Source organism: Thalassophryne amazonica, chromosome 5 (assembly GCF_902500255.1).
Source record: "Thalassophryne amazonica chromosome 5, fThaAma1.1, whole genome shotgun sequence".
NCBI lineage: Eukaryota > Metazoa > Chordata > Actinopteri > Batrachoidiformes > Batrachoididae > Thalassophryne > Thalassophryne amazonica.
The window spans coordinates 14269501-14294755 of record NC_047107.1 but is presented as its reverse complement, the minus strand read 5'-3'; the positions used below and the strand labels follow the sequence as shown (position 1 = coordinate 14294755).

The 25255-nt window shown below is 39.1% G+C and overlaps 1 protein-coding gene across 2 annotated transcripts in view; it reads right to left on the bottom strand.

Moving 5' to 3' along the window:
• Window positions 1-23833, bottom strand: part of zfr (zinc finger RNA binding protein) — a 95384-nt gene extending 71551 nt beyond the window's left edge. For both annotated transcript variants that reach the window (XM_034169730.1, XM_034169731.1), the window contains exons 1-5: window positions 23674-23833; window positions 23445-23526; window positions 3390-3669; window positions 2948-3086; window positions 2502-2723 (exon numbers count right to left, since the gene is read on the bottom strand). In XM_034169730.1, coding sequence (XP_034025621.1) covers window positions 2502-2723; window positions 2948-3086; window positions 3390-3669; window positions 23445-23526; window positions 23674-23710 — 760 coding nt within the window. In that variant the 5' untranslated portion in view covers window positions 23711-23833. The remainder of the gene's footprint in view (window positions 1-2501; window positions 2724-2947; window positions 3087-3389; window positions 3670-23444; window positions 23527-23673) is intronic.
• Between the last annotated feature and the right edge of the window lie 1422 nt (window positions 23834-25255).

The window sequence follows — 25255 nt, the reverse complement described above, 5'->3', positions numbered from 1 at the left end:
AAAGCTCTCTTTTTTAGAGGAGCTACAGCATCCAAAGTTGTCTTCAATGAGGATGTAAAACTATTGACGAGATACTCTATCTCACTTACAGAGTTTAGGTAGCTACTCTGCACTGTGTTGGTATATGGCATTAGAGAACATAAAGAAGGAATCATATCCTTAAACCTAGTTACAGCGCTTTCTGAAAGACTTCTAGTGTAATGAAACTTATTCCCCACTGCTGGGTAGTCCATCAGAGTAAATGTAAATGTTATTAAGAAATGATCAGACAGAAGGGAGTTTTCAGGGAATACTGTTAAGTCTTCTATTTCCATACCATAAGTCAGAACAAGATCTAAGATATGATTAAAGTGGTGGGTGGACTCATTTACTTTACTTTACTTCAGGTGCCACATGTACAGTTGAAGACACTCTGGGTGAGGATGCCAGATGTTCCCATCTAGCTGGGATAAGAGGTCCCTCCTCCATGGGACAAGACACGGCTCTACGCTGAGGAGTGTCAGAATCACAGGGAACCATGTCCTGCCCGGCCAGTTCGGGACTACCAGGAAAACTGTGATCGGTCTTGCATATTCTATGTAATAGCAACATGATCAGCAGAAGAGGAGGAAATGCATATAATAGACAGGCTGGCCAAGGGTGAGCCAGTGCATTCTGGCCCAGTGGGATGTATGGTTCTCAGAGAGAGAACCACTGGTGACAGTGTGCTGTGGCGTTCGAGGCAAACAGATTGACTTCTGCCTTGCCAAACCTGTCCCAGATCAGTTGAACCACATCCGGGTTGAGGCGTCACTCGCCCGGTGGCAGTTTCTGACGTGAGAGAAAATCCGCACCGGAGTTCTGCACACCCGACAGATGCACAGCCGGGTCATTCCATATGAAATCACCAAAGGTCCCAGTTCTACGGTTTTAGAATTGCCTGGTTTTGATATATTTTGTAGCCAGTGTTGAGAGAAGAAGAATGGTCTTGGCGGCAGCTCAATATCTTGTTTCGTTTAGATTCTATGGGGGGGTTGAAAAGGGGGCGTGTCCGTGTTAATGTGTTCCGTTTGTGACCATGTTTACTTGGCCATAAATCAAAAACTAGAAAAGATATTAACTTGATATTTTCAGAATTTGTTTATTCTGTCTTAAAGTATATGTAAAATGTACAGTTGAAGAGATTAACCCCCCTGGGGCCCATGCCATTAATTACAAAAAAATGGAATTTGAAGAAAAAAAAAAAAAAATGTTCCAAAAGTGTGCTGAGTTTGATGTGCATTTAACCATATTTGCCTTGTCATGTGAAAAATGGTCTTTGGCATGTTGGTAGTACTAATGTTAGGCTTCCTTGAGATGCAAAGTACACCACCTCAATGTCTCTATTTTGCCCCAAATTAACCCTTTTCCGGCTATTTTTACCAAATATGTTCCTTTGGCGCCCCCTTTTGGGCATGTGGGCATCTTTTGAATTTTGTTTTGTTGGTCTCAAATGAAAGGTCTTCATTGGAACTTCAAATTAAACCTGGTACCAACATCTAACAAAGAGGCCTGATGGGAAAACAAGTGCCCTCTTTATTGGTAATCTTCATTTTTCAGCTTAATCAAAATGTACAGGAAATATAGTCTATACGATAGACATTCTGAAATCCATCCAGCATGTATACACATACATTGCTACATTATAAACAATGTCTGTATCACTGAATAAACAAAGCACAGTAACTAATGTGTAGCTAGCTGTACATAAGCTATGCCCATGCATGGACTAACTTAAGTTCATGCAAAGGTGGCTGTTAGTCATATGAATGGAATTTTTCCTTAATGTTGACTCACCTTGCATAGGTTTGCTTGTGACAGGGATCATTCTTAAAAACACAGATCCCTGTCACAAGCAAACGAGGGTGAAAATGCACAGCTCCAACCACAGATGGTTGCGAGGCTCTGATCAACAAGCGATCTGAAAAGGTTCGACCTTCTGCTTCTCATGTGAGAGATGGAAAAAGAACTGAATGCTGGGTAATGTGTGCTCATATAACTGTCGCTGACGTCACCCAGGACACACCTACTGGTGTGACACTCAACCTCTGTGCATGCGCGCATGGAATAATCCCTCTGGAGGTCAGGAAGAATGAAATATAACTACAGGTTTACATAAGGAACGTGAAACTTTCTCATTAATGGTAGCCAGAAACCACATCTTACCATGTATAAAAATTTATTTTTTAACATTTGTGAATTGACTCAGAATCACCCATGTCCACATCGCGACAAATCTAAAAACAGATTCGCCCCACCCATTTGGGGGGGGGGGAAAAAAAAAAAAAGTGTGTAGAGCTCAACACTGAGCAGCTACAACAAAAAGTTGACACCTGAATTAAATGAAACTAGTAAAAGGCAAGAAAAGGTGTTTAAATTCATAGTTCACACTGATTTCGCCAGAAAATGGATTAAAGTAACATGCAAACATGGTATACTTCTCCACAAGATCAAAAGAAGCAGAATGGTCCATTAGAGCTTACCAGAATAAGTGACGGCATTGGTACTGTAGGTGGGACTCTGGGAGTAGGAGGGGACGACGGAGGCGGCGGCAGCCACAGGCTGGACAGTGGAGGTGACTGGATAGATGGAGAAGGTGGACGTGGCTGGACTGGGAGCAGCTGGCTTTATCACAGTCACCTGACGTGTCTGTTGAGTCTGGGAGTAAGAGGTTACTCCCTGACTACTATATCCTGGTTTGGGGGCTACAGGGCGAGGAACAAGGCATTCATTTTACTTTCAGCACAGCGGTGAATGACTTAAAAAAAATAAATCAATAAATCATCAAACTTATCAAGATCCAAAAATATTACTCTCAAATTAATGTGCCCTTGCAGTTAGTATCACATATAATGAGGAAAACATGTCATTATGATCATCTTAATCAACTCGCCACTTTAGCTGTACACGTGTTACAACAGTAAAGTACCTGTCTGATAGTACGAATCGGCCACACTGGGTTGTGGCTGTGCGGCAGCAACAGCCGCTGTAGCAGTGGGCTGTTGGTAATACTGCTTACTGTCGTAGGCTACAGCTGTAGCTGTCGAACGAACATATGAGTAGGAATCCTGCAAAGTGCAAACAAACAGCATTTAATTTAAAACAGACAACTTCCAATGATAGGCTTCAAAACTCAACAACAGAGTCAAGACATTCAAGAAAAGCAAAATTGTGCTTCTTCTAAAAGCTAATTTGGAAAAACCATCACGAGGAGTCAAGCACTGAAACGGGAGTTACTAGGGAGTTTTAATGGTACCAACAAATCGCACAAACTGTGAGAGCATTTTATATAAACTGGCTGGTAATTTGGCAATGCAGCTTTTTCATTTGTTGTCAGATCCATTCTAAAAAGTTACTGAGATTTGACAAACCTGGTAATTCTGTGAAGTGACCGGAGGTGGTGGAGGAGGGACCTCAGGCTGGCGCTGAGCATAGCTGTAGTCAGTGGCAGCGTGCGTTGGCTGGTATCCTCCATAAGCTGCAGCTGTAGCTGCTGCCACAGCCACAGGTGCAGGTCTAGCCACAGCAACTGTGGCTGCTGTGGGAGCATAGGCGGCGGCCACAGTGTGCGCTGCCACGGGTGCTTGATGAACTGTGTAACTGGCTACTGTGGTGGGATGTGTGTAGGCAACTCCAGCAACTGGCTGCTGACTGCTTGGCAAAGACACAAAAGAATAAAGTGTTGAGAAAAACATCTATAACTTGGAACATTTTTTTGAAACATTTTACTATGTGTCACAGAGCGCAGCTCAGGCTCAGCTAGAACAGGCTGCTATGCTAGTTGTTGTCGACGTCTGTGCCTGTCCTTTATGTGCATTTTATTACAAACAACTAACAATATGGCTTGCTATGTGGCTAAATGTCCTAACAGATCATGTAAGAGGTCTGCGCTTCAGTTTTTCCAACAATCACCAGGACAAGTGATGGGGAGTGGTGGGGAGGTGATGGTCTAGTGGTTAAGGCGTTGGGCTTGAGACCAGAAGATCCTTGGCTCAAATCCCAGCCTGACTGGAAAATCACTAAGGGCCCTTGGGCAAGGTCTTTAATCCTCTATTGCTCCTGGTGTGTAGTGAGTACCTTGTACGGCAGCACCCTCACATCGGGGTGAATGTGAGCCATTATTTGTAAAGCGCTTTGAGTGTTTGATGCAGATGGAAAAGCGCCATATAAATGCAGTCCATTTACCATTTATAAGTAGAATCACCTTGTACCACACTAACTGAGAAGTTAGAGTAGCATTTACTATACATTTGTGAGCAGGCTGTTAATAAAAGATATGTGACCACTTACCTATTTTTATTGCCTATTATTGTAATTATAGGAAGGCTAAAGATACCAATAATTTTAAATATAAAAAAAAGAGTGAGAACAGAGGAGTCTATGAATGTAAGAGGAGTTGTCAGCACAGAATTGGAATGTAGTATATGAAGAAAAGCATATCAATAACATACCAATAAATCACATGACAAAGTTCTAAAAATATTCATAACACTATGACAAAAATTGTCCCAAAAAAGCAATTCAGTAAGTGATATAAACACTAAAAAATATATATATATAAAATGCCCAGAGCATGCCCGCTGGTAAATGTTGCTTTAGTACAGTGCGTCTCAAATATTTTCTGTTACGCCCCCACTCGGAAGAAGAAAACATTCCGCCCCCCCCCCCAATCTCCCCTATAAAAAATGCAATTTCTCCATAAAATTGTTATAATTCACCTATGCATAACACTGCATCCTTATTTAACGTTAAAGAAAACAAAAAAGAAAGAAATTTAGATCAACTTACAACAAAGAATAACTAACACTGTTTTAGTCTGTAACAGAAAAAAATTAAATTGCATCACTTTGCTTGAAATAAAAAAAAAAAAAACCTTATTTAAACTATAAACATTTTTTGACCGACTGCCATTTGATACTGAAAAATGAAATTAAACACCGTAGTCACGGTGAAGACAAGCACTACATACACTTTGTCATATTTCCTTGTCTTAACTTTCGAGTGGGGAAAAAAACCCTACCTAGAGCTGTGTTCCATTATGCTAGAGTCCTCAAAACTCCCTGCGCACACTGACAATGACAGCACCACTGCCACCTACTGTAGTGGATGTGCAATTACACTTTATTTTGGTACAGGGGAAGAAAAAAAAAAAAAAGCATGTTCCCCGCTCTCCTTCAAGGGAAGGGAAAGGGAAGTCTGGGGGTCCCCTGCTGGAGCCGTTGCCCCCGCGACCCAATCCCGGTTAAGCAGTTGAAGATGATAACCCTATGCAACACAATTTTTGTTCCTGGCTTCTAAGTGTTATATTTCAACTGCTTATGTCTAAAGTCTATGGAAAAATGACTACATTCAGCACAAACCTTGATTTTATTTATTTTTTTATGTTCTAGAAAGTTCTAAAAGTTTCTTGAAATTTCTAGATAATTCTGGAAACTTCTAGAAAATTCTGGACAGTTCTAGCAGTTAAAGAATATTCTAGAAGACTACTCAGTAGTAGTGAAGGCAAATCGAGAATATTCTTAAAAACAGACAAATTTCAAAATATCATTGTCCTGATCACAGAAGCAAAGTTTCTGTGGAATAACAGCTATTTTCTATTTATTTAAGGCATAACAGGTTAGGAAAACACACTGTGTACCCAGGAACAAAACAAAAATAAAAATTTGCTAGCGACACTTGATTTCAGAATGCAGAGACAAACTCATGAAACTGGCAGCGTCTAGGTTTGCTAATCAAGGGCCACAATTCTGCCAAAATGTGTCATCTTGTGCAATATTATAATATGCATATTACCAACCTATAACAAGGAATTGTTTTGCAAAATTCCTCCTAAAAATATAAGAGGAGTTGATTTCAGACTGCAGGCACCCACTCATGAAACTGACAGTCTAGGATGTGTTAATCAAGGGTCATAACTCTGGTTGAAAGGGCCCAACTCAAATGATATGATAATATGCGTATTACCAATATATAACAAGGACCTGTGCCAAGTCTCACAAAATTCATCCTTAAATTATGAGAAGAGTTGATTTCAGAACACTTATACCCTATGTGCGACGGACGAACGGACAGACAGAAATTACCACGACATAATCCATAGCCTTTTAATGCAGCATACAACTGAAACAATCCAAATGTGATGGAAGCACAGAATTTGACAAAAATAGTCTTTAGATATTACTCTTTTGAAAAAAAATGGACTGACCACTTGAATTTTCAGTAGGCGGCCATCACTTTTTAACCAAAGTTTAAGCAATTTTAACTTTTAACCCCTGTACAAACTGAAATTGACCTTTGTCACCAGTCTTGCTGTTTTACCCCATAACATTTAGTCATAGATAGTCCAAACTAAACCTTTTTGGATTCTTTATGTTTAGACAAATAATGTAGTACTAGTGTGTTGCCCGTGGGGATCCACGGGCTCTAGACTGGGTAGTGTTTATAAAATAGCTAGCTGACATTTTCAAGGGTGGTAATAAATTATGCAAAGCTTGAATAATGAGTTGGAATGGCATGTGAATCCAGAATGTTTTTCAAAGCTTAGACCTCAACAGTTTTTAGAAGAGGAACTCACTCCTTTAATTTGCTGTTAATTATGTAATTCTTTAATGTTAATTTACTGTCTTAATGATTTATAAATTGTTTAGGTTCTTGTCATCATATACACATACTATTATGATCATTATAATTAATATCAGTATTATTTTGTTATATTACTTCTATTTTGTCATTTGATTTGTAAGTAGACCACAATGGAAATGCGTGTTTTTACTTTGTGTCATCCATGTATTTTAAACGTACTTACAATTATATTATGTTCTTACATTGAAGTTACTAAATAAAATCACGCATCCACTCGTGCTTTTAATATAAAGACAATTTACCAACCCCTGCTGGAATGGCGTGACTCCAGAATGTGATTATCAACATCCATTGCTCAGTGTTGTTAGACTATATCTGTAGTTTCTCCAAAAATATTTGTCCTATGAAAGTTTCATTTTGCCAGCGTTCATTCTTGAACCAAAATACATAAGCCTACCAAACGGCAAATGTCAGCTCTCCCCAATTTGTCTGTGATTGAAGTTTTACACACACACACACACACACACACACACACTTTTGTTTTTTCTGCATTCTGCTGCAAGGAGGTGCATTTATTTTTACACACCCACAAACAGAGATTGTAGTGGAAGCAATCAAACGCACTACACTTGTCACTCATGGTAACAGCAACATGACACTTAACTGACTAATGTAACTGATCTACAAAAACACAATAAATCCATAACACTAACAACACTGTTAAATTAACATGAACCACAATACCATTTAAAGCCCCAATCTCCAAACTCCCATGGTGCATTGCAGCACAATGTCCATTGTTCACTGTTAGCTAATAACGCTAGTTCTCCAAAAATATTAGTCCCATCAACTTTCACTTTTCATAGCGTTCATCCTTGACGCAAAATGCATGCATACGGTGAAACATTATCGAAGTTACTTTTTCTAAAATTATGCACTTTCCTCAGACATTTATCATTTTTCCCCCATTACGAAGAAATTTGACAGGAAACAATGGATGGGTAATTTAACAAAGATAAATGCTGTTTTTCTTACTTGGAAAAGATCATCAGTTTAGTGGGTGATAATAAAAGAAACAAAATCAGTATATCAGTTGCAGTTGACACAAATGTGTTGTGAAATTTGACAGCATTTACTTAAAATTAAAGGTGTTCTGGGAATAACTGAAATGATCAATGTTCTGGTTTTTAATATACATATGAGGTCTGTCCATAAAGTATAGGTCCTTTTTATTTTTTTCAAAAACTATATGGATTTCATTCATATGCTTTTATGTCAGACATGCTTGAACCCTCGTGCGCATGCGTGAGTTTTTCCACGCCTGTCGGTGACGTCATTCGCCTGTGAGCACTCCTTGTGGGAGGAGTCGTCCAGCCCCTCGTCGGAATTCCTTTGTCTGAGAAGTTGCTGAGAGACTGGCGCTTTGTTTGATCAAAATTTTTTCTAAACCTGTGAGACACATCGAAGTGGACATGGTTCGAAAAATTAAGCTGGTTTTCAGTGAAAATTTTAACGGCTGATGAGAGATTTTGAGGTGACACTGTCGCTTTAAGGACTTCCCACAGTGCGAGACGTCGCACAGCGCTCTCAGGTGGCGTCATCAGCCTGTTTCAAGCTGAAAACCTCCACATTTCAGGCTCTATTGATCCAGGACGTCGTGAGAGAACAGAGAAGTTTCAGAAGAAGTCGGTTTCAGCATTTTATCCGGATATTCCACTGTTAAAGGAGATTTTTTTAATGAAAGACGTGCGGACGGGTCCGCGCGGCGGCTGACGCTCCGCCACAGGAAAGCCGCACCGCGCCGGCTGCGTCCCGACGCGCGGACCCCGTCCGCACGTCTTTCATTAAAAAATCTCCTTTAACAGTGGAATATCCGGATAAAATGCTGAAACCGACTTCTTCTGAAACTTCTCTGTTCTCTCACGATGTCCTGGATCAATAGAGCCTGAAATATGGAGGTTTTCAGCTTGAAACAGGCTGATGACGCCGCCTGAGAGCGCAGCGCGACGTCTCGCACCGTGGGAAGTCCTTAAAGCGACAGTGTCACCTCAAAATCTCTCATCAGCCGTTAAAATTTTCACTGAAAACCAGCTTAATTTTTCGAACCATGTCCACTTCGATGTGTCTCACAGGTTTAGAAAAAATTTTGATCAAACAAAGCGCCAGTCTCTCAGCAACTTCTCAGACAAAGGAATTCCGACGAGGGGCTGGACGACTCCTCCCACAAGGAGTGCTCACAGGCGAATGACGTCACCGACAGGCGTGGAAAAACTCACGCATGCGCACGAGGGTTCATGCATGTCTGACGTAAAAACATATGAATGAAATCCATATAGTTTTTGAAAAAAATAAAAAGGACCTATACTTTATGGACAGCCCTCGTATTTTCAATTTTAATTTATTTTCATTTATATAGCACCAAATCACAGCAAAGTTGCCTCAAGGCGCTTCACACAAGTAAGGTCTAACCTTACTAACCCCCAGAGCAAGCACACAGGTGACAGTGGTAAGGAAAAACTCCCTCTAAGGAAGAAACCTCAAGCAGACCAGACTCAAGGGGGTGACCCTCTGCATGGGCCATGCTACGGACACAAATTACAAAAAAATTCACAAAACAAATATACAGGGAATGCTGGTGGTGCACAGGACAGGAAGGTTTCAGAAACAGACACCACACCCATCTCTGGATGGAGACGCACCTCAAGCAGGGCAAAAAGAACAGAATCAGGCATCATAAAGACCATAAAAACAGTATAATGTTTCAGCATCAAGGTCATCGCCGGCCACTAGCCCCAAGATTCACTAAAAGACCCAGAATTTAGATAAAGTTGAGGCCGCGGCCCGCTCTGTTTTCTAATAAAGTTAATTTAAAAGGATAAAAACATTTCCACAGACCAGGGGCATGATAAGACAAACCTCAGACTTTTTACATTTCACCCTAGGGACACAAAGTAGTCCTGCACCTGAGAACGCAAAGCCCGGGCTGGAACATAAGGGAGTGATTCTCATGAAATCAGACTTACTTGGTAGCATGAAGCATTTTGACAAATAAAGTAAATGCTATAACAATTATAAGGATATAGTTATGAACATATCATTATAGGCTATGTTGCACATGATTTAAAGTGAACATCATTAAAATATTTTTTGTTGTTTTTCACATTTAATAGTATAATTCTCATTACCACAACGCATCCATTACTGAATTCAGGTTCTATGAAATACTAAGTTTAATACTTAATAAAAATAAACATGATACATTTTCAGTGCATGTTATACTACAAATAGTTACAGTAAATAAACATGTGATATTTGGTATTCATTTGTAAAAAAAAAAAAAAAAAAGTGAAAATTTTAAGGAAAAGAACTTCGTCCACCACCAATTTTCTCATCCTCCGCAATAATTTTTAATGATCACTTCCACAAGGAACTTTTATAATCAAAGAATTCTGAGTGGGGGGACATAATTTCCAGTGACACCCAAGATGGCCACCAGGTAAGCATCTCCTTTTATTTCTCTCCAGATAAAATTTGAAAGATCATTTTTTAGAATGCCGACACGACTTTTCATGTCTCATTACCGATACGCAAAGTTTTTAACATTTAAAATTTAAAAATTTTTTTAAAAATTCTTGATTAATATTTACCTCATTATGGTCTCAATATAAACAGCTAGATAAGGTTTAGCTAGGCCTCATAGTGCCTTGAAAGAGGGCAGGAAAATTCAAGGTCACTCATACTCCGCAACAGCATTATCATACACCACAACACTTGAGGACAGGTTGCGGTAGAAGAAATAGATGTATACATGTATAAACTTGTGTGTATTTCTGATAACATGATATTTGTCTAAAAAAAAAGTAAAAGGGAACACTAGTGACCACTACTGGAGAGTTTGTAAAAACTATAGTTTTCCAGCATCTTCACTAAGTGAACCAGACAATTTAATGAATGAAGAAGTCCCAAATTCAGAGAATCTTAATGAGTCCCAAACACCAGCAGAAGAAAGGTTGGACCTGACAGGGCCTGTACAATCGTCTACACCTAAAATTACACCTGTAAAAAAAACAAAAAAAAAACAGCATACATCAAAACTTACAACTAAATTAAGAACAAAACTGAGATATGTTGAAGAACAACTGCAGAAAAAGGTCAAAGAAATACATAATCTCAACCGAAAAATGAAAAGACTCCAGGATCGAAGGGTGACAATGGAGAAGAAAATGGTGAACAGGCTTGCTTCAAAAGCTAAGAACAAACAGGAAAGGAAAAGCAACATGGGTCTTCCAAACAACAGCAAGAGGAGGCTCATGTTAAAAGCTGTAAGCGCTTTTTTCCATCGTGACGATGTTTCCAGAGTGGTCAATGGCAAATCTGGAGAGATACGGCGAAGAGGAGTAATCTACAGAAAGCGAGCCTTGACTGATACAATGGCGAACCTTCATCAGAAATTCTGTAATGAAAATCCCCATCTACATGTCTCTAAAGCTCAATTCTTCAGGTTGAGGCCATTCTGGATTATCAGGCCAAAAGTCACAGAAAGAGATACATGTGCTTGCAAACTCCATGAAAACTTCATCTTGAAAATAAAAAAAACTCCATCATCTTGGGATTATAGTCTATCAGCTAATGTTAAAAAAAAGGTTTTAAAAATTTTGGGTAGAATCTTGGCAACTTATCTTTGGACTATGGTGAATGCAAAAAGTGATGTTGCCAATTTTTCTATTATGGTTTAGGGGGTTTGCTGACCCCCGATTTAAATGTGGTGTTTTAAACTGTATTTTTGTACATGCTATGTACTATGTACTAGTACTATGTAAGAAGATTACTTTAACAAAGATGTCTCAAAATATAATTTCAAGTTATTAGAATGTTACAATAGTATTTCTAGTGACCAAAATAAAATATTTATAGAGAAATATGAGAGGTTTGACTTGAAAGTTTGTTAAATTGGGGAAAAATGTCATGGTAATTAACTTCCATACTGGAGAGATTTCAACTGCGGGCTATTTAGAGATTCCCAAAAGCTAAACAAGCCCTGTGAAAAGCTGTATTTTAAAAGATTAAGGCTGCATTAAACACAAGTGTTATAATGCACTGTAATAGCATAACCCAGTGTCCCCTTCCCTCTAAGATGGTACATCCCTAATTAATTAGGCCAAGGTGGTCACTGAGGTCACTCACCCTCTTCATAGCTATACAGTGCACATGTGCTGATGGAAACAATCACTGGTAAGTTTATTACATCTTCTTTAATCAAATTTTACAAGTCTATGATAAATGCATTGCATCTCACAGTTACAAGATGTAGGTGCAAACATTGTTATGGATTAAAACTTACATAACTCACTGACAATAGTTTAAGACCACTGAATCACAAAGAAGTACCTACAGTATAGAAGTTCTGTTATCAACAGTGCACTGGTAATTAATGCTTATCTGGTATAGACATTATTAGTCCCTGGAGACATTATAGAGAGCTGACATTTTGATTATGATCACAGTGTTTGTAAACACAACTTGCACTGAAATGTAAGATCATAACCTCATAGTTTATGAGGCTCAGCAACTGATTGACAACAGTGTAGTGAACATCGTGACTGTCACGCACAAGAGTGTGACGGTTAACTATGACTGTAATGTTGCTACCAGTGTGGGCACTCAAGAGGAGGCCAACACGCTCATGATATTCCATGCTGTGGAAATTGCAGCTTCTGGTGACACTGTCCACATCTACACACAGGACACAGATGTTCTTCTGTTGGCTCTCCGGAGAGTGCCAAAACTTAGCAGAAATGCTGCACTCATCATGGGTACTGGAGACCACCGCCACGCAATCCTGTTGCAGCCTATCTATGATGCTCTTGGAGCTAGAAAGGCAGCTGCCCTCATCAACTGGCATGCACTGACAGGGTGTGACACCACAGGGCACATCAGAGGAAAAGGCAAGGTGACATGCTTCAACACCTTTATGGCTGCAGGACCCAGTGTGATTTCTGCCCTCATCAACCTGGATCTAGGCGATGAACCATCAACAGAGGTTGCTAGTGGCTGTGAAGCATTTGTGTGTGCACTCTTCTGCCCAAAGAGTGAAAGTAACAAGCCAGAGATTTGAGGTGGCTTCTGTTCAAGCAAATGAAGCCAGATCAGTGAGTGGACAAGTTTCCGCCAACACCAGGAGCATGGGCCGAACACATGTGGCGAGCTCACCTGAAGCAAACATCTGGTCTCAGGACATCATTCTGGACCCAGTCATTCCTGATCCAAGTACTCTAGGTTGGAATGAACAAGATGGTAAACTGATGCCTGTGCTGTCTAGAGAGTCCCCAGCACCAGACTGTGTGCTACAGCTAGTGAAGTGTGCCAATGGTGCAAGCAGCCAATCTGCAATAAAGTGTACTAGACGGTGCTCCTGCAAGAAGCACAAGCTTGCTTGCACAGAACTCTGTCATTGTGGAGGGGAAGAGGACATTTGTGCCAATACATCATCTGTACTCCCTGAGGATGATAAAGAAATTGATGAACTTGATGAAGATGAGAACTAATGTATCTGGTCAAAAGAATCAATGAAAAAAAGACATTAGAAGCTAAACGGAAAGTGGAAAAGAACTACAAACCCTGGCAATAATTATGGAATCACCGGCCTCGGAGGATGTTCATTCAGTTGTTTAATTTTGCAGAAAAAAGAAGCAGATCACAGACATGACACAAAACTAAAGTCATTTCAAATGTCAACTTTCTGGCTTTAAGAAACACTAAGAAATCAGGAAAAAAAAAATTGTAGCAGTCAGTAACGGTTACTTTTTTAGACCAAGCAGAGGGAAAAAAATACGGACTCACTCAATTCTGAGGAATAAATTATGGAATCACCCTGTAAATTTTCATCCCCAAAACTAACACCTGCATCAAATCAGATCTGCTTGTTAGTCTGCATCTAAAAAGGAGTGATCACACCTTGGAGAGCTGTTGCACCAAGTGGACTGACATGAATCATGGCTCCAACACGAGAGATGTCAATTGAAACAAAGGAGAGGATTATCAAACTCTTAAAAGAGGGTAAATCATCACGCAATGTTGCAAAAGATGTTGGTTGTTCACAGTCAGCTGTGTCTAAACTCTGGACCAAATACAAACAACATGGGAAGGTTGTTAAAGGCAAACATACTGGTAGACCAAGGAAGACATCAAAGCGTGAAGACAGAAAACTTAAAGCAATATGTCTCAAAAATCGAAAATGCACAACAAAACAAATGAAGAACGAATGGGAGGAAACTGGAGTCAACATCTGTGACCGAACTGTAAGAAACCGCCTAAAGGAAATGGGATTTACATACAGAAAAGCTAAACGAAAGCCATCACTAACACCTAAACAGAAAAAAACAAGGTTACAATGGGCTAAGGAAAAGCAATCATGGACTGTGGATGACTGTATGAAAGTCATATTCAGTGATGAATCTCAAATCTGCATTGGGCAAGGTGATGATGCTGGAACTTTTGTTTGGTGCTGTTCCAATGAGATTTATAAAGATGACTAACTGAAGAGAATATGTAAATTTCCACAGTCATTGATGATATGGGGCTGCATGTCAGGTAAAGGCACTGGGGAGATGGCTGTCATTACATCATCAATAAATGCACAAGTTTACGTTGATATTTTGGACACTTTTCTTATCCCATCAATTGAAAGGATGTTTGGGGATGATGAAATCATTTTTCAAGATGATAATGCATCTTGCCATAGAGCAAAAACTATGAAAACATTCCTTGCAAAAAGACACATAGGGTCAATGTCATGGCCTGCAAATAGTCCGGATCTTAATCCATTTGAAAATCTTTGGTGGAAGTTGAAGAAAATGATCCATGACAAGGCTCCAACCTGCAAAGCTTATCTGGCAACAGCAATCAGAGAAAGTTGGAGCCAGATAGATGAAGAGTACTGTTTTTCACTCATTAAGTCCATGCCTCAGAGACTGCAAGCTGTTATAAAAGCCAGAGGTGGTGCAACAAAATACTAGTGATGTGTTGGAGCGTTCTTTTGTTTTTCATGATTCCATAATTTTTTCCTCAGAATTGAGTGATTCCATATTTTTTTTCCCTCTGCTTTGTCTAAAAAAGTAACCGTTACTGACTGCCACAATTTTTTTTCCTGATTTCTTATAGTGTTTCTTAAAGCCAGAAAGTTGCCATTTGAAGTGACTTTAGTTTTGTGTCATGTCTGTGATCTGCTGTTTTTCTACAAAATTAAACAACTGAATGAATATCCTCCGAGGCCGGTGATTCCATAATTTTTGCCAGGGGTTGTATTAAAGAAGCATTTCCATGGTGTTTTATATACTCTATGAATGTGTCATAATGCTAAATATTTTCAGAACAATAATTTTGAGCAATTTGAATCACTATATGTCTATGACAGCCAAACGGTTTAGCTTTTCGGGCCATTTTTCCCCCCATCTGTTTATGCTTAAATACATTTGCTTTCTTAAAATACCCTAAACTCATTTAGAAAAATTGGCAAAATGCTTTTTGTTGTTCTGTGGAGTATTTAGAATATATTAAATGCATTTTTGAAGATTCTACCCAAAATTTTAAAAAATTTTACATTAGCCGATTACTGAAATGACAAGCACAGGAGATATTGTGGAGTCCAGTGTGTGCAACACTAACAACATTGCCTGTATGTATAACAGATGTCAACATTGCAAAGGCAAGGCATTTCCTGCAACGCTGGACCCATTAATAAAGGGTAACATTGTTACCTGGCAGGAGTGGGTGACAAGATCTGTGAGCGTTGCAGAGATAGCAAAAGATGGATCGAAAGAAGAGAAGGAAATTAAAAATATCTTCCTTGAAAATAGGAGCTCTTCAATTGAGAAGTTGTTAGCTCTAACAACTGAACATCTCCCGATTTTTTTGCACATGTTCAACATCAAACACCAATATTTTACATTGAAATCTTTGAAAGACACCCTCAATGACACTGATGTTGCTGTGCACATCGACTACAGTGAGAATTACAGTTCTAAGTATGCATGCGAGATCAAGGACACACATTTTGGAGGTGGGAACCAGCAGGTGACTCTCCATACTGGGGTACTCTACCTCAGCAGGGGAAGGGTGGAGGCATTTGCATCCATTGCGGCTTGCTTGCAACATGGGCTCATCTTGAGCCAGTTCTCAAAGACATCAGAAAAAAAGCACCCAGAGGTACTCAATATTCACTTCATCTCAGATGGCCCAACCTCTCAGTATAGAAACAAGACTTCCTTCTATCTGGCCTCCACTGTGCCGTTCATGCATGGTTTCAGTGGATAACATGGAATTACACAGGCATCACATGGAAAAGGTGCACCAGATGGCGTTGGTGGGGCCTTAAAAAACTTGGCAGATAGAACCGTCTCATATGGAACCAGCATTCCAGATGCTGATTCTCTATTTGACCAACTACAAAATAATTCATCTGTGACTCTTTACAAGGTGTCAGAGGAAAAAATTAAGGAGAACAATGAATTGGTTCCTCCACAAATTAAAGCAGTTCCAAGAACCATGAAAATACAGCAAGTAAGTCAAAAGTTGATAAGTTAAATATTACTATAAATAAATAAGTTTGATAAGTTAATAAATAACTTAATATCCCTTTTAGGACATTCTCACAAAAAAACATCTTTGCCTACTTACATAGCCCTCTACATCCCATTATTATCTAGTGCTAGATTGATAGACTCCCTTTGGAGTTGTGGCAGGCTCCCTCTTTGCAAAGATAAAGCACTTAAAGTACTGATTGCTGGTCTCTGCTTTATTTTATTGTGATTAATTGTGACAAAATTTCTCTGACATAGTTAAACAGTTTTTTCTTATTTCATGAAACAGCTGACATCAACAACCCCTGGGGTCATTAACACAAGGGAAGTGTCATGTTTTTGTGACAAAAACTGTCCATGTTTCTCTCCACACTGCCATGTCTTCTCTGAAAGAGAGGAGCACCCTGATGCCAAGGCTACCATAGAGGTTGGACAGTGGGTCCTAGTTGAATATGATGCAGAGTTGTTCCCTGGTATAGTTACACAGGTGAATTTCCTTCCAAGATTTCTGTATCAATGGAAAAATACATCTTAATTCTTGTTAGACTTGCTTAGTCAGTCCAGTTCTAATATTGTGCTGCAAATACTAGCTCAAGCCACTCTTTTAAAAATGTTTGTTTTACTCATAAAAACAGGTCACTGATGGCCAATATGAATTTGACACCATGAACTGTGCTGGGGAAAACCGGTTCTTTGTCCCAAGCATAAGATTTCCAGGAGAAAGGGTCTGGTACTACAGTCGGGACATTAGGGACATAATTCCAGAACCACTTCCTGTCACCTCCTCTGCCCGCCATTTCTGTGTTTTACCTGATATATGGGCAAAGCACAAAAGGTGTACATAAATGAATAGGTCTACTATTCCATTAAATCTATAGCTCTACAGTTCTAAATAAAAAATGGGTTAAGATTCATTACTGTTCTATTTTACACTGAATGTTGTGTGTTTGTATGATTGTGATACACTGCAATTTCCTTGTTTACTTACTGTTTTTACTTAATTGTTGTATGTTGTATAACTGACTCATAATTGAATATACAACAAAATGAATTGAATGAATGAAATTAATTGAATGGAAATGTTTGAATGGAAATGCCTCATTTCCCCATGTAATGTGGTGTTGTGTCAGGAAGGACATCCGGCATAAAACCTGTGCCAATTCAACATGCAGATCCACCTTGGATTAGTTGTGGCAACCCTGAGTGCAAACAAGGAAGCAGCCAAAGGGACTTAAAATGTTGCATTCATATTGTGTATAATGAATATGAATGTGCAACTGCTTGCACAAAAAAAAAAAAATTAAAGTCTATCAGTTTGAACATTAAATATCTTGTCTTTGTGGTGTATTCAATTGAATATAGGTTGAAAAGGATTTGCAAATCACTTTATTCTGTTTTAATTTACATTTCACACAACTTCCCAACTTCATTTGAATTTGGATTGTACGATGAATGTGGACAATACCTACAGGAAACCATGTCACTGCAGAGTGAGGTACTGCTTTTTCAGCAGTAGACCCAGTCATCCGTGGATACACAACCACGTTGTAGTGTCTAAAGCACCTGTCAAATGTTTTGATGAGTACTGAAGTTGACAACTATGATATGCAGGTAACTATCACCTTATAGCTTTGAGCTGGTGTGTCTATAAAATTTGGATATAGAAATATCCTGTGAAATAACTTGTTCAAATCAAATTGTGCTTTTTCTTTTATCATACTTGCAATGAGGAAAATTTAACTTGATGAATATATTGATTCTAATTTACTGTTTAACTTGATTTTTATTACTGTGCTGACAGATTAATTACTTCATACGTACACACACATATATATATATATACATATACATATACACATATATACACATATATATACATACACATATATATACACATATATACACATATACACACATATATACACATATATATACACATATATATACACATATATACACATATATACACACATATATACACACATATATACACATATATACACACATATATACACACATATATACACATATATACACATATATACACACATATATACACATATATACACATATATACACACATATATATATATATACACATATATATATATATACACATATATATATATATATACACATATATACATATATATACATATATACATATATATACATATATACATACACACACACACACACACACACACACACACACACACACACACACACACACACACACTGGGGAAAATAAGTATTTGACCCCCTGTTTTGCAGGTTTTCCCACCTACAAAGAATGGAGATATCTGTAATTTTTATCATAGGTACACTTCAACTGTGAGAGACAGAATCTTAAAAAAAAAAAAAAAAAAAAAAAAAAATCCAGCAAATCACATTGTATGATTTTTAAATAATTAATGTGCATTTTATTGCATAAAATAAGTATTTGACCCCCTAGAAAAATAGATCTTAACAATTGGTACAGAAATATTTGTCTGCCATTACAGAGGTCAGACGTTTCCTGTATTCTTGACCAAGTTTTCACACACTGCAGCAGGGATTTTGATCCACTCCTCCATACAGATCTTCTCCACATCTTTCAGGTTTGGAGTTTCAGCTCCCTCCAAAGATTTTCTATTGAGTTCAGGTCTGGAGACTGGCCAGGCCACTCCAGGACCTTTAAATGCTTCTTATGGAGCCCCTCCTTAGTTGCCCTGGCTGTGTGTTTGGGGTCATTGTCATGCTGGAAGACCCAGCCATGGCCCATCTTCAATGCTCTTACTGAGGGAAGGAGGTTGTTTGCCAAAATCTCGCAATACATGACCCCATCCATCCTCCCTTCAATATGGTGCAGTCGTCCTGTCCCCTTGCAGAAGAACACCCCCAGAGTATAACGTTTCCACCCCCATGCTTCATGGTTGGGATAGTTTTCTTGGGGTTGTTCTCATCCTCTAAACATGGTAAGTGGAGCTGATTCCAAAAAACTCTATTTTGGTCTCATTTGACCACATGACCTTGTCCCATGCCTCCTCTGGCTCATCCAGATGGTCACTGGTGAACTTCAAATGGGCCTGGACATGTGCTGGCTTGAGCAGGGGGACCTTGCTGCCCTGCAGCATTTTAAACCATGGCAGCATCATGTGTTACTAATGTAATCTTTGTGACTGTGGTCCCAGCTCTCTTCAGGTCATTGACCAGGTCCTCCTGTGGAGTTCTGAGCTTTCTCAGAATCATCCTTACCCCACAAAGTGAGATTTTGTATGGAATCCCAGACCAAGGGAGAATGACAGTCATCTTGTGTTTCTTCCACTTTCTAATAAATAATCATAACAGTTGTTGTCTTCTACCAAACTGTTTGCCTGTTGTCCTGTAGTCCATCCCAGCCTTGTGCAGGTCTACAGTTTTGTCCCTGATATCCTTAGACAGCTCTTTGGTCTTGGCTATGGTGGGCAGGTTAGTGTGATTGATTGAGTGTGTAAACAGGTGTCTTTTATACAGGTAACAAGTTCAAACAGGTGCAATTAATACAGGTAAAGAGTGCAGAAGAAGAGGGCTTCTTAAAGAAAAATTAACAGGTCTGTGTGAGCCAGAATTCTTGCTGGTTGGTAGGGGATCAAATACTTATTTTATGCAATAAAATGCAAATTAATTATTTAAAAATCATACAATGTGATTTTCTGGATTTTTTTTTCTTTAGATTCTGCCTCTCACAGTTGAAGTGTACCTATGATAAAAATTACAGACCTCTCCATTTTTTGTAGGTGGAAAAACCTGCAAAACTGACAGGGCGTCAAATATTTGTTTTCCCCACTGCGTGCGTGCGTGCATACATACATAGATATATATATTATTCATTTAAATATAAACGCCTGGGCATATCTCACAGACAATCCTCTGCCTTAGTGGGGCAGCATAGCAAAAAAAATTGTTCATTTTGTGATAAAAGCATAAAATTTGGCACACATATTCAAAACGAACTCATGTTTATTTTCAGATATTGAGCCATCCTGGAGCTGACCTCTAAAGCCTGGTTCATACAGCAAGATAATTAGACCGCTATCAGACCCGATGCTCCCCTTCCAACAATCTTAAGGACGCCCTGACAATCGTGATGACGTTAAAGATATTCTTATCAGATATTCCTGCCATGTGTGGTGTGTTCAGAGTGCTCTGATCTAGTGATGGGATGATGATACCTCAAGGAGTGTATTGACACGCTACAGAAACTATGTCGGAACTGTGTTGACACCGTGTTGGTCGCTCAATAGTGACCCCTGCAGTAGTTATAAAATCATTGCAGGTAAATAAGATGGAAAAGTTACCGTGCTGCAAACGCAACGTCAGCCTGTGAAATAGTTAATCGCCAGTCCTCTATTTAAAATATGATCTCATCACTGCATAATTTCATGTGCTCAATTTGTGTGTCGAGTTAAGCTGTTCATGAGAAGAGTTTCAAATTTGCTTAAAACCTTGTTTGTGTAAATGCTAAACTGAGTTGGTTTGTAAAATATAGCAAATTTGTCTAATAAAATTCAGAGTTAAAATTTGTAACTTGAGTATGGAAATTTGTTAACTTAAGTGTTAAAGCATACGAAATAAAAGACTGAAAATAGATTCATTTATGCATTTTTATTGAAGAACAAAGGTTTCTGAAGTGTCGTTGCTCCAAGGCGATTTCTCCTCTTACACACCAGTTCCCCTGCCTTAGAAAAAACTCTTTCACAGGGTACAGATGAAGATGGTGAGCATAAACATTTCAGTGCGAGTTGATAAAGGTGTGTATATGTTTTCTGGTTATTTTTCCAGTATTGTAAAGGAGTACAAACGTATCTAATTGGAAAAATAACAGTAAACAATGCCCAAAGGAGAAAAACATTTATCTTATTTGGCGTCAAAAGATCAAAATTATTCCAGACTGGGGAAACGTCTGAACGTGCCATGAAGTCAGTGGAGCAAGGTGAGGGCAAGCAAAAATCCACCAGCAAAACTCCATCCAACAAATCCGCAACATGTCGATACAGTTTGTTTCCTTATAAACACAATTTGGCGCAGCGCAGCCGAACGACAGTTCCTGTATCGGCCACATGATTTTTTCTTAAAGCGATACGCGCACCGATACGGGGTTTCACTCTTGTGTGCTCGGCACAGTGTTGACGCACTAGTGTTGTTCATCCCATCACTACTCTGATCTGCTCGGAAGGACGTCAGGAGCGCTCTGATCACAAATCGGGGACACTGAACAAGTTGGATTGTCTTGGCCCAATATCGCAGCGTGTGGTGTCCCCCGACCACAAACGAGCACGCAGCCTGCTGAATGTGGCGTGCATCCAATCAGAAAGCGAGCCGACGGATGTACAAAGTGGAAAATAAAATAAAAACAGCTGTTCTGACTTACCAGAAGTCCGGTGGTTGCGCTGCACTCCTTTTAAAGAATGCCTTTTCTTTTTTTTGTATTGTTTTTTCCTCTGTTGTAAATAGTCCACAAAGTATCTCCGCCTGTTTACTCTGAAGTCATGTTTAATCTCGAGAGATTTTGCAAGATTTCCTGTCTGACCTGGGAATGTTTGTGTGTGAAATCTGTTCGTGTATGGTGGTGGTGTTTTTACCGTGTGGCTGAACACCACACACCGGACGACCAAACCTGTTACAGCTATGATTTTTTTTTTTTTTTTAATCCCCACATGTGTGGTCTCTCAGGTTTTGGAGACCTACAGATAATTTTAAAATCCTGCCATGTGAACCAGGCTTAATGAGGTACAGGGGTCAATAAAGAATTACACAGGGTCAAAATTTAAAAATGCTCCAATAATATTGAAAACTATACCACACTATTTGTGTGATCATAAAGATTCCAAAAAGGTATAGTTTGGACCATCTATGACTGAATATTCTGGAGTTATGGGGTAAAAACAGTAAAAATGGTGACAAAGGTCAATTTCAGTTTGAACAGGGGTCAAAAATTAAAGTTCCTTCAATTTTGGGAAAAAGTGACAAATTACTGGTTGAGCTAATGTGATTAATAAATGGAATAGTTTTGACTGTGTTGAATGACTGGTGTCCATAGTAAAAGGTCAAACAAGGTCAACATCCATTGGATTCTATGACATAGGTTACCCCATAACATGATAACTAAGCATGACAGATGGTGAAAACTATTCCAATCCAATAAAGAGGAGCGTGGACAAGAGAGGGGTGAGACCAAGTGTAATTAAGTTACCATCAAAAAGGAAAGCTAAAGAGATGCTCAAAAGAGAATCAAAAAGAGCAAAAAAAAAAAAAAAAGTCACACCGAAAATCAGAAGGTAAAGAGTAGGTCAGCAAAACTGAAGACACTGTTGATTAAGAAAATAAATATTCTAAAACATTCAACATACATTTTTAGTCTTGAATTTTTCTCACACTGGAAAATAGACATTGTGTTATTCAAACAGAACAAGAATATAAGTGACTTATTAATGTAGACATTATCTTTCACTGGAACAAAACAACATTGTGGCTTTTAATGGATTTACAGGAACTCACACAAATGTAAATAACTTTTTACTTATTATATTGATATTTTACGATGATTTTCAAAATATTCAGTAAGCTTTCGCTGTGGTTTTTAAAATCCTTTAACAGTCTTTTTGAATTTCATGTTGTTTAATTGTTCTGAGTTAATGCAGCTTCCAGGTCCTACATCCATGTCATTCTGTTATTTTAACATTATCATTGACAGTTTAAATGAAATATTGAACCTAGGATCATTTAAATGTGCTTCTTTTGAGACTTTTCTTCTTCCAGGAAATGCTGAAAATGTATCATTAGATACAAAATTTTACTTCTGGGACCATGTGGGCCTCAGACCCCTGGCTCCTGGGGACAGGGTGGGGGTTTCGCCCCCAGATGCCCTGCAAATTTTCCTTTGATTTTACAATTTGCATTTCAGAGCCCTGAATAAACTTTCCAAAAAATATAGTTTTCTTAACTCTAGTTACAAGCAAAACATGGTGAACCTGACAACTCTTGGAAATTAAATGTGAAAGGAGAGGCACCACTCTCAGTTTGAGTTAGTGTGGTTGTGTTCGGCTGACTGGCCGTTAGACTGGTTTGTGGACTGGTGTTGGGCTACTTGTTAGGCTGATTTTGCCACAAAGAGCTGGTAACCTGTAATCCGGCCTGCAGCCGGCCCATCCCCCACACTCAATCAATGGCAGCAGTCAAATCAACAAACACGACTATTCCAGTACACAAAGTACAGCCTCAGAAAAGCGCAGACGATCGTCTTACCTGTACTGCGCGGCAGCACCGGGTGTGAATCCAAAGTAGTTGCCTGTAGCCATTTTAGCATCTTCACCGAGCCGGCTGGGCACTGCGGAGGACACACACAGGCTAAGCTAACAGCTAGCAGCTCCAAGGACAAAGCACAGCCGTTACGAACGTCACCATCTTCTCCAGCCGTCAAGATCACCTTTACAATTAATTATACAACATCATCAATATATACAACAATACTCACCGTAGGTGAAAGAAACTACTGGGCATATAGGAATCATTGGTATTGCGTAGACTGGCTACGTCTACTTGCTAGTACCGGCTAATACCAAGTACTTCTGCTGCTGCTACTACTACTGTTACTACTTCTTCTCAGCTATAGCGCAGCTTGCAAACAATATTATGGTGCAGTACCGCCACCAAGTGCACAGGAGTGTGTACCAGCACATTGACCAGTCAAACTATAAGCAAGGCTGTTGATACCATATTAATACAGGTAAAGGTTTGATAAATTTATTAGCCAGCTCTGCTCAGATTTTATTATAAAATAATTTTAATACTGCCAGAAGAATTCCTTAAGAGATAATACAAAATGTTCAAAGTATTTGTTTGACCCAAACTTTGTCTGCAATTACTGTCATGTCATAATGTACATATATGTCACAGACATGAACGAGCGGAGCTCTTCAGCATCTCACCATGTCATTTTCGGTGTCACGTACAATTCTTTCTGCCGTACAATTCTTTCCGCCTCGCTTAGAAAACAGCGCAGAATGTTATGCATGCATAGATCTACTTATTCGTTGTCATCTGCATCTCTACCTGTCAACTGGCACCAGGGCAGAAGTAAACTCGATCTATTTTAATCGTTAACACTGGTTAATCATGGAATCAACGAAAATGCAAGTGGAATATTTACGAATGAACAAATACCCACAGGGTATAGCAGAGTCATCCAGATGGACACAATTAAATAACTGACAATAGCTGTAAATGAAGAAATTCATCAAAATATCGACGTAAATTGTGAAGGTGTTTTGCTTCTTTCATCATCCATCCACTTCAAGTTCCAAGCGCTGTTTTCTAAGCGAGGCGGAAGGAACTGTACGGTGGAAAGAACTGTACATGACACTGGTTTGTGGCTTTGTCTACCATCGGTTTGTGGGGTTTTACGACAATATTGTCCGGTTTGTGGCTTTTTCCCCACTGGGCAGATATTTTGTGCCATTTCCGGATTGTTTTGTGCCATTTCTGGATTGTTTTGTGCCATTTCCGGTTTGTGCCTCCATGTACCATAGATCTTCTTGCTGCTGCGCGGTGCTTCATTCGTAATATGTATATGAAAATTCAGTAAGGTAGATCTTATATATTATATTCAAATTCTAAGGTGGAACTATGCTAGTATATAAAGGTATATCTAAATATCTAAAAAGGAAGAGTAAAATAGGAGAGTAGAAAAGAGTAGAGTAGAGCCACTTAGGTACCTGGTCTTGAGAACCAGGGATGGTAGGTTGAAAAGCTTTTTTGTCACGGACATGAACAAGCGAAGCTCTTCAGTATCTTACTATGTCATTTCCGGTTTGTGGCTTCGTCTACCATCGGTTTGTGGCTTTTTACGTTTTTTTTACGACAATGTTGTCCGGTTTATGGCTTTTTCCCCACTGGGCAGATTTTTTGTGCCATTTCCGGATTGCTTTGTGTCATTTCCGGTTTGTGTTGTTCATCTACCATCAAGCTCCAGCTCTATCCTCGGTATGTGACATCTCATATTACAGTAACGTTTGCAGGAAAAATAAAGGTTTTATCCACTCAGATCACATAATCGT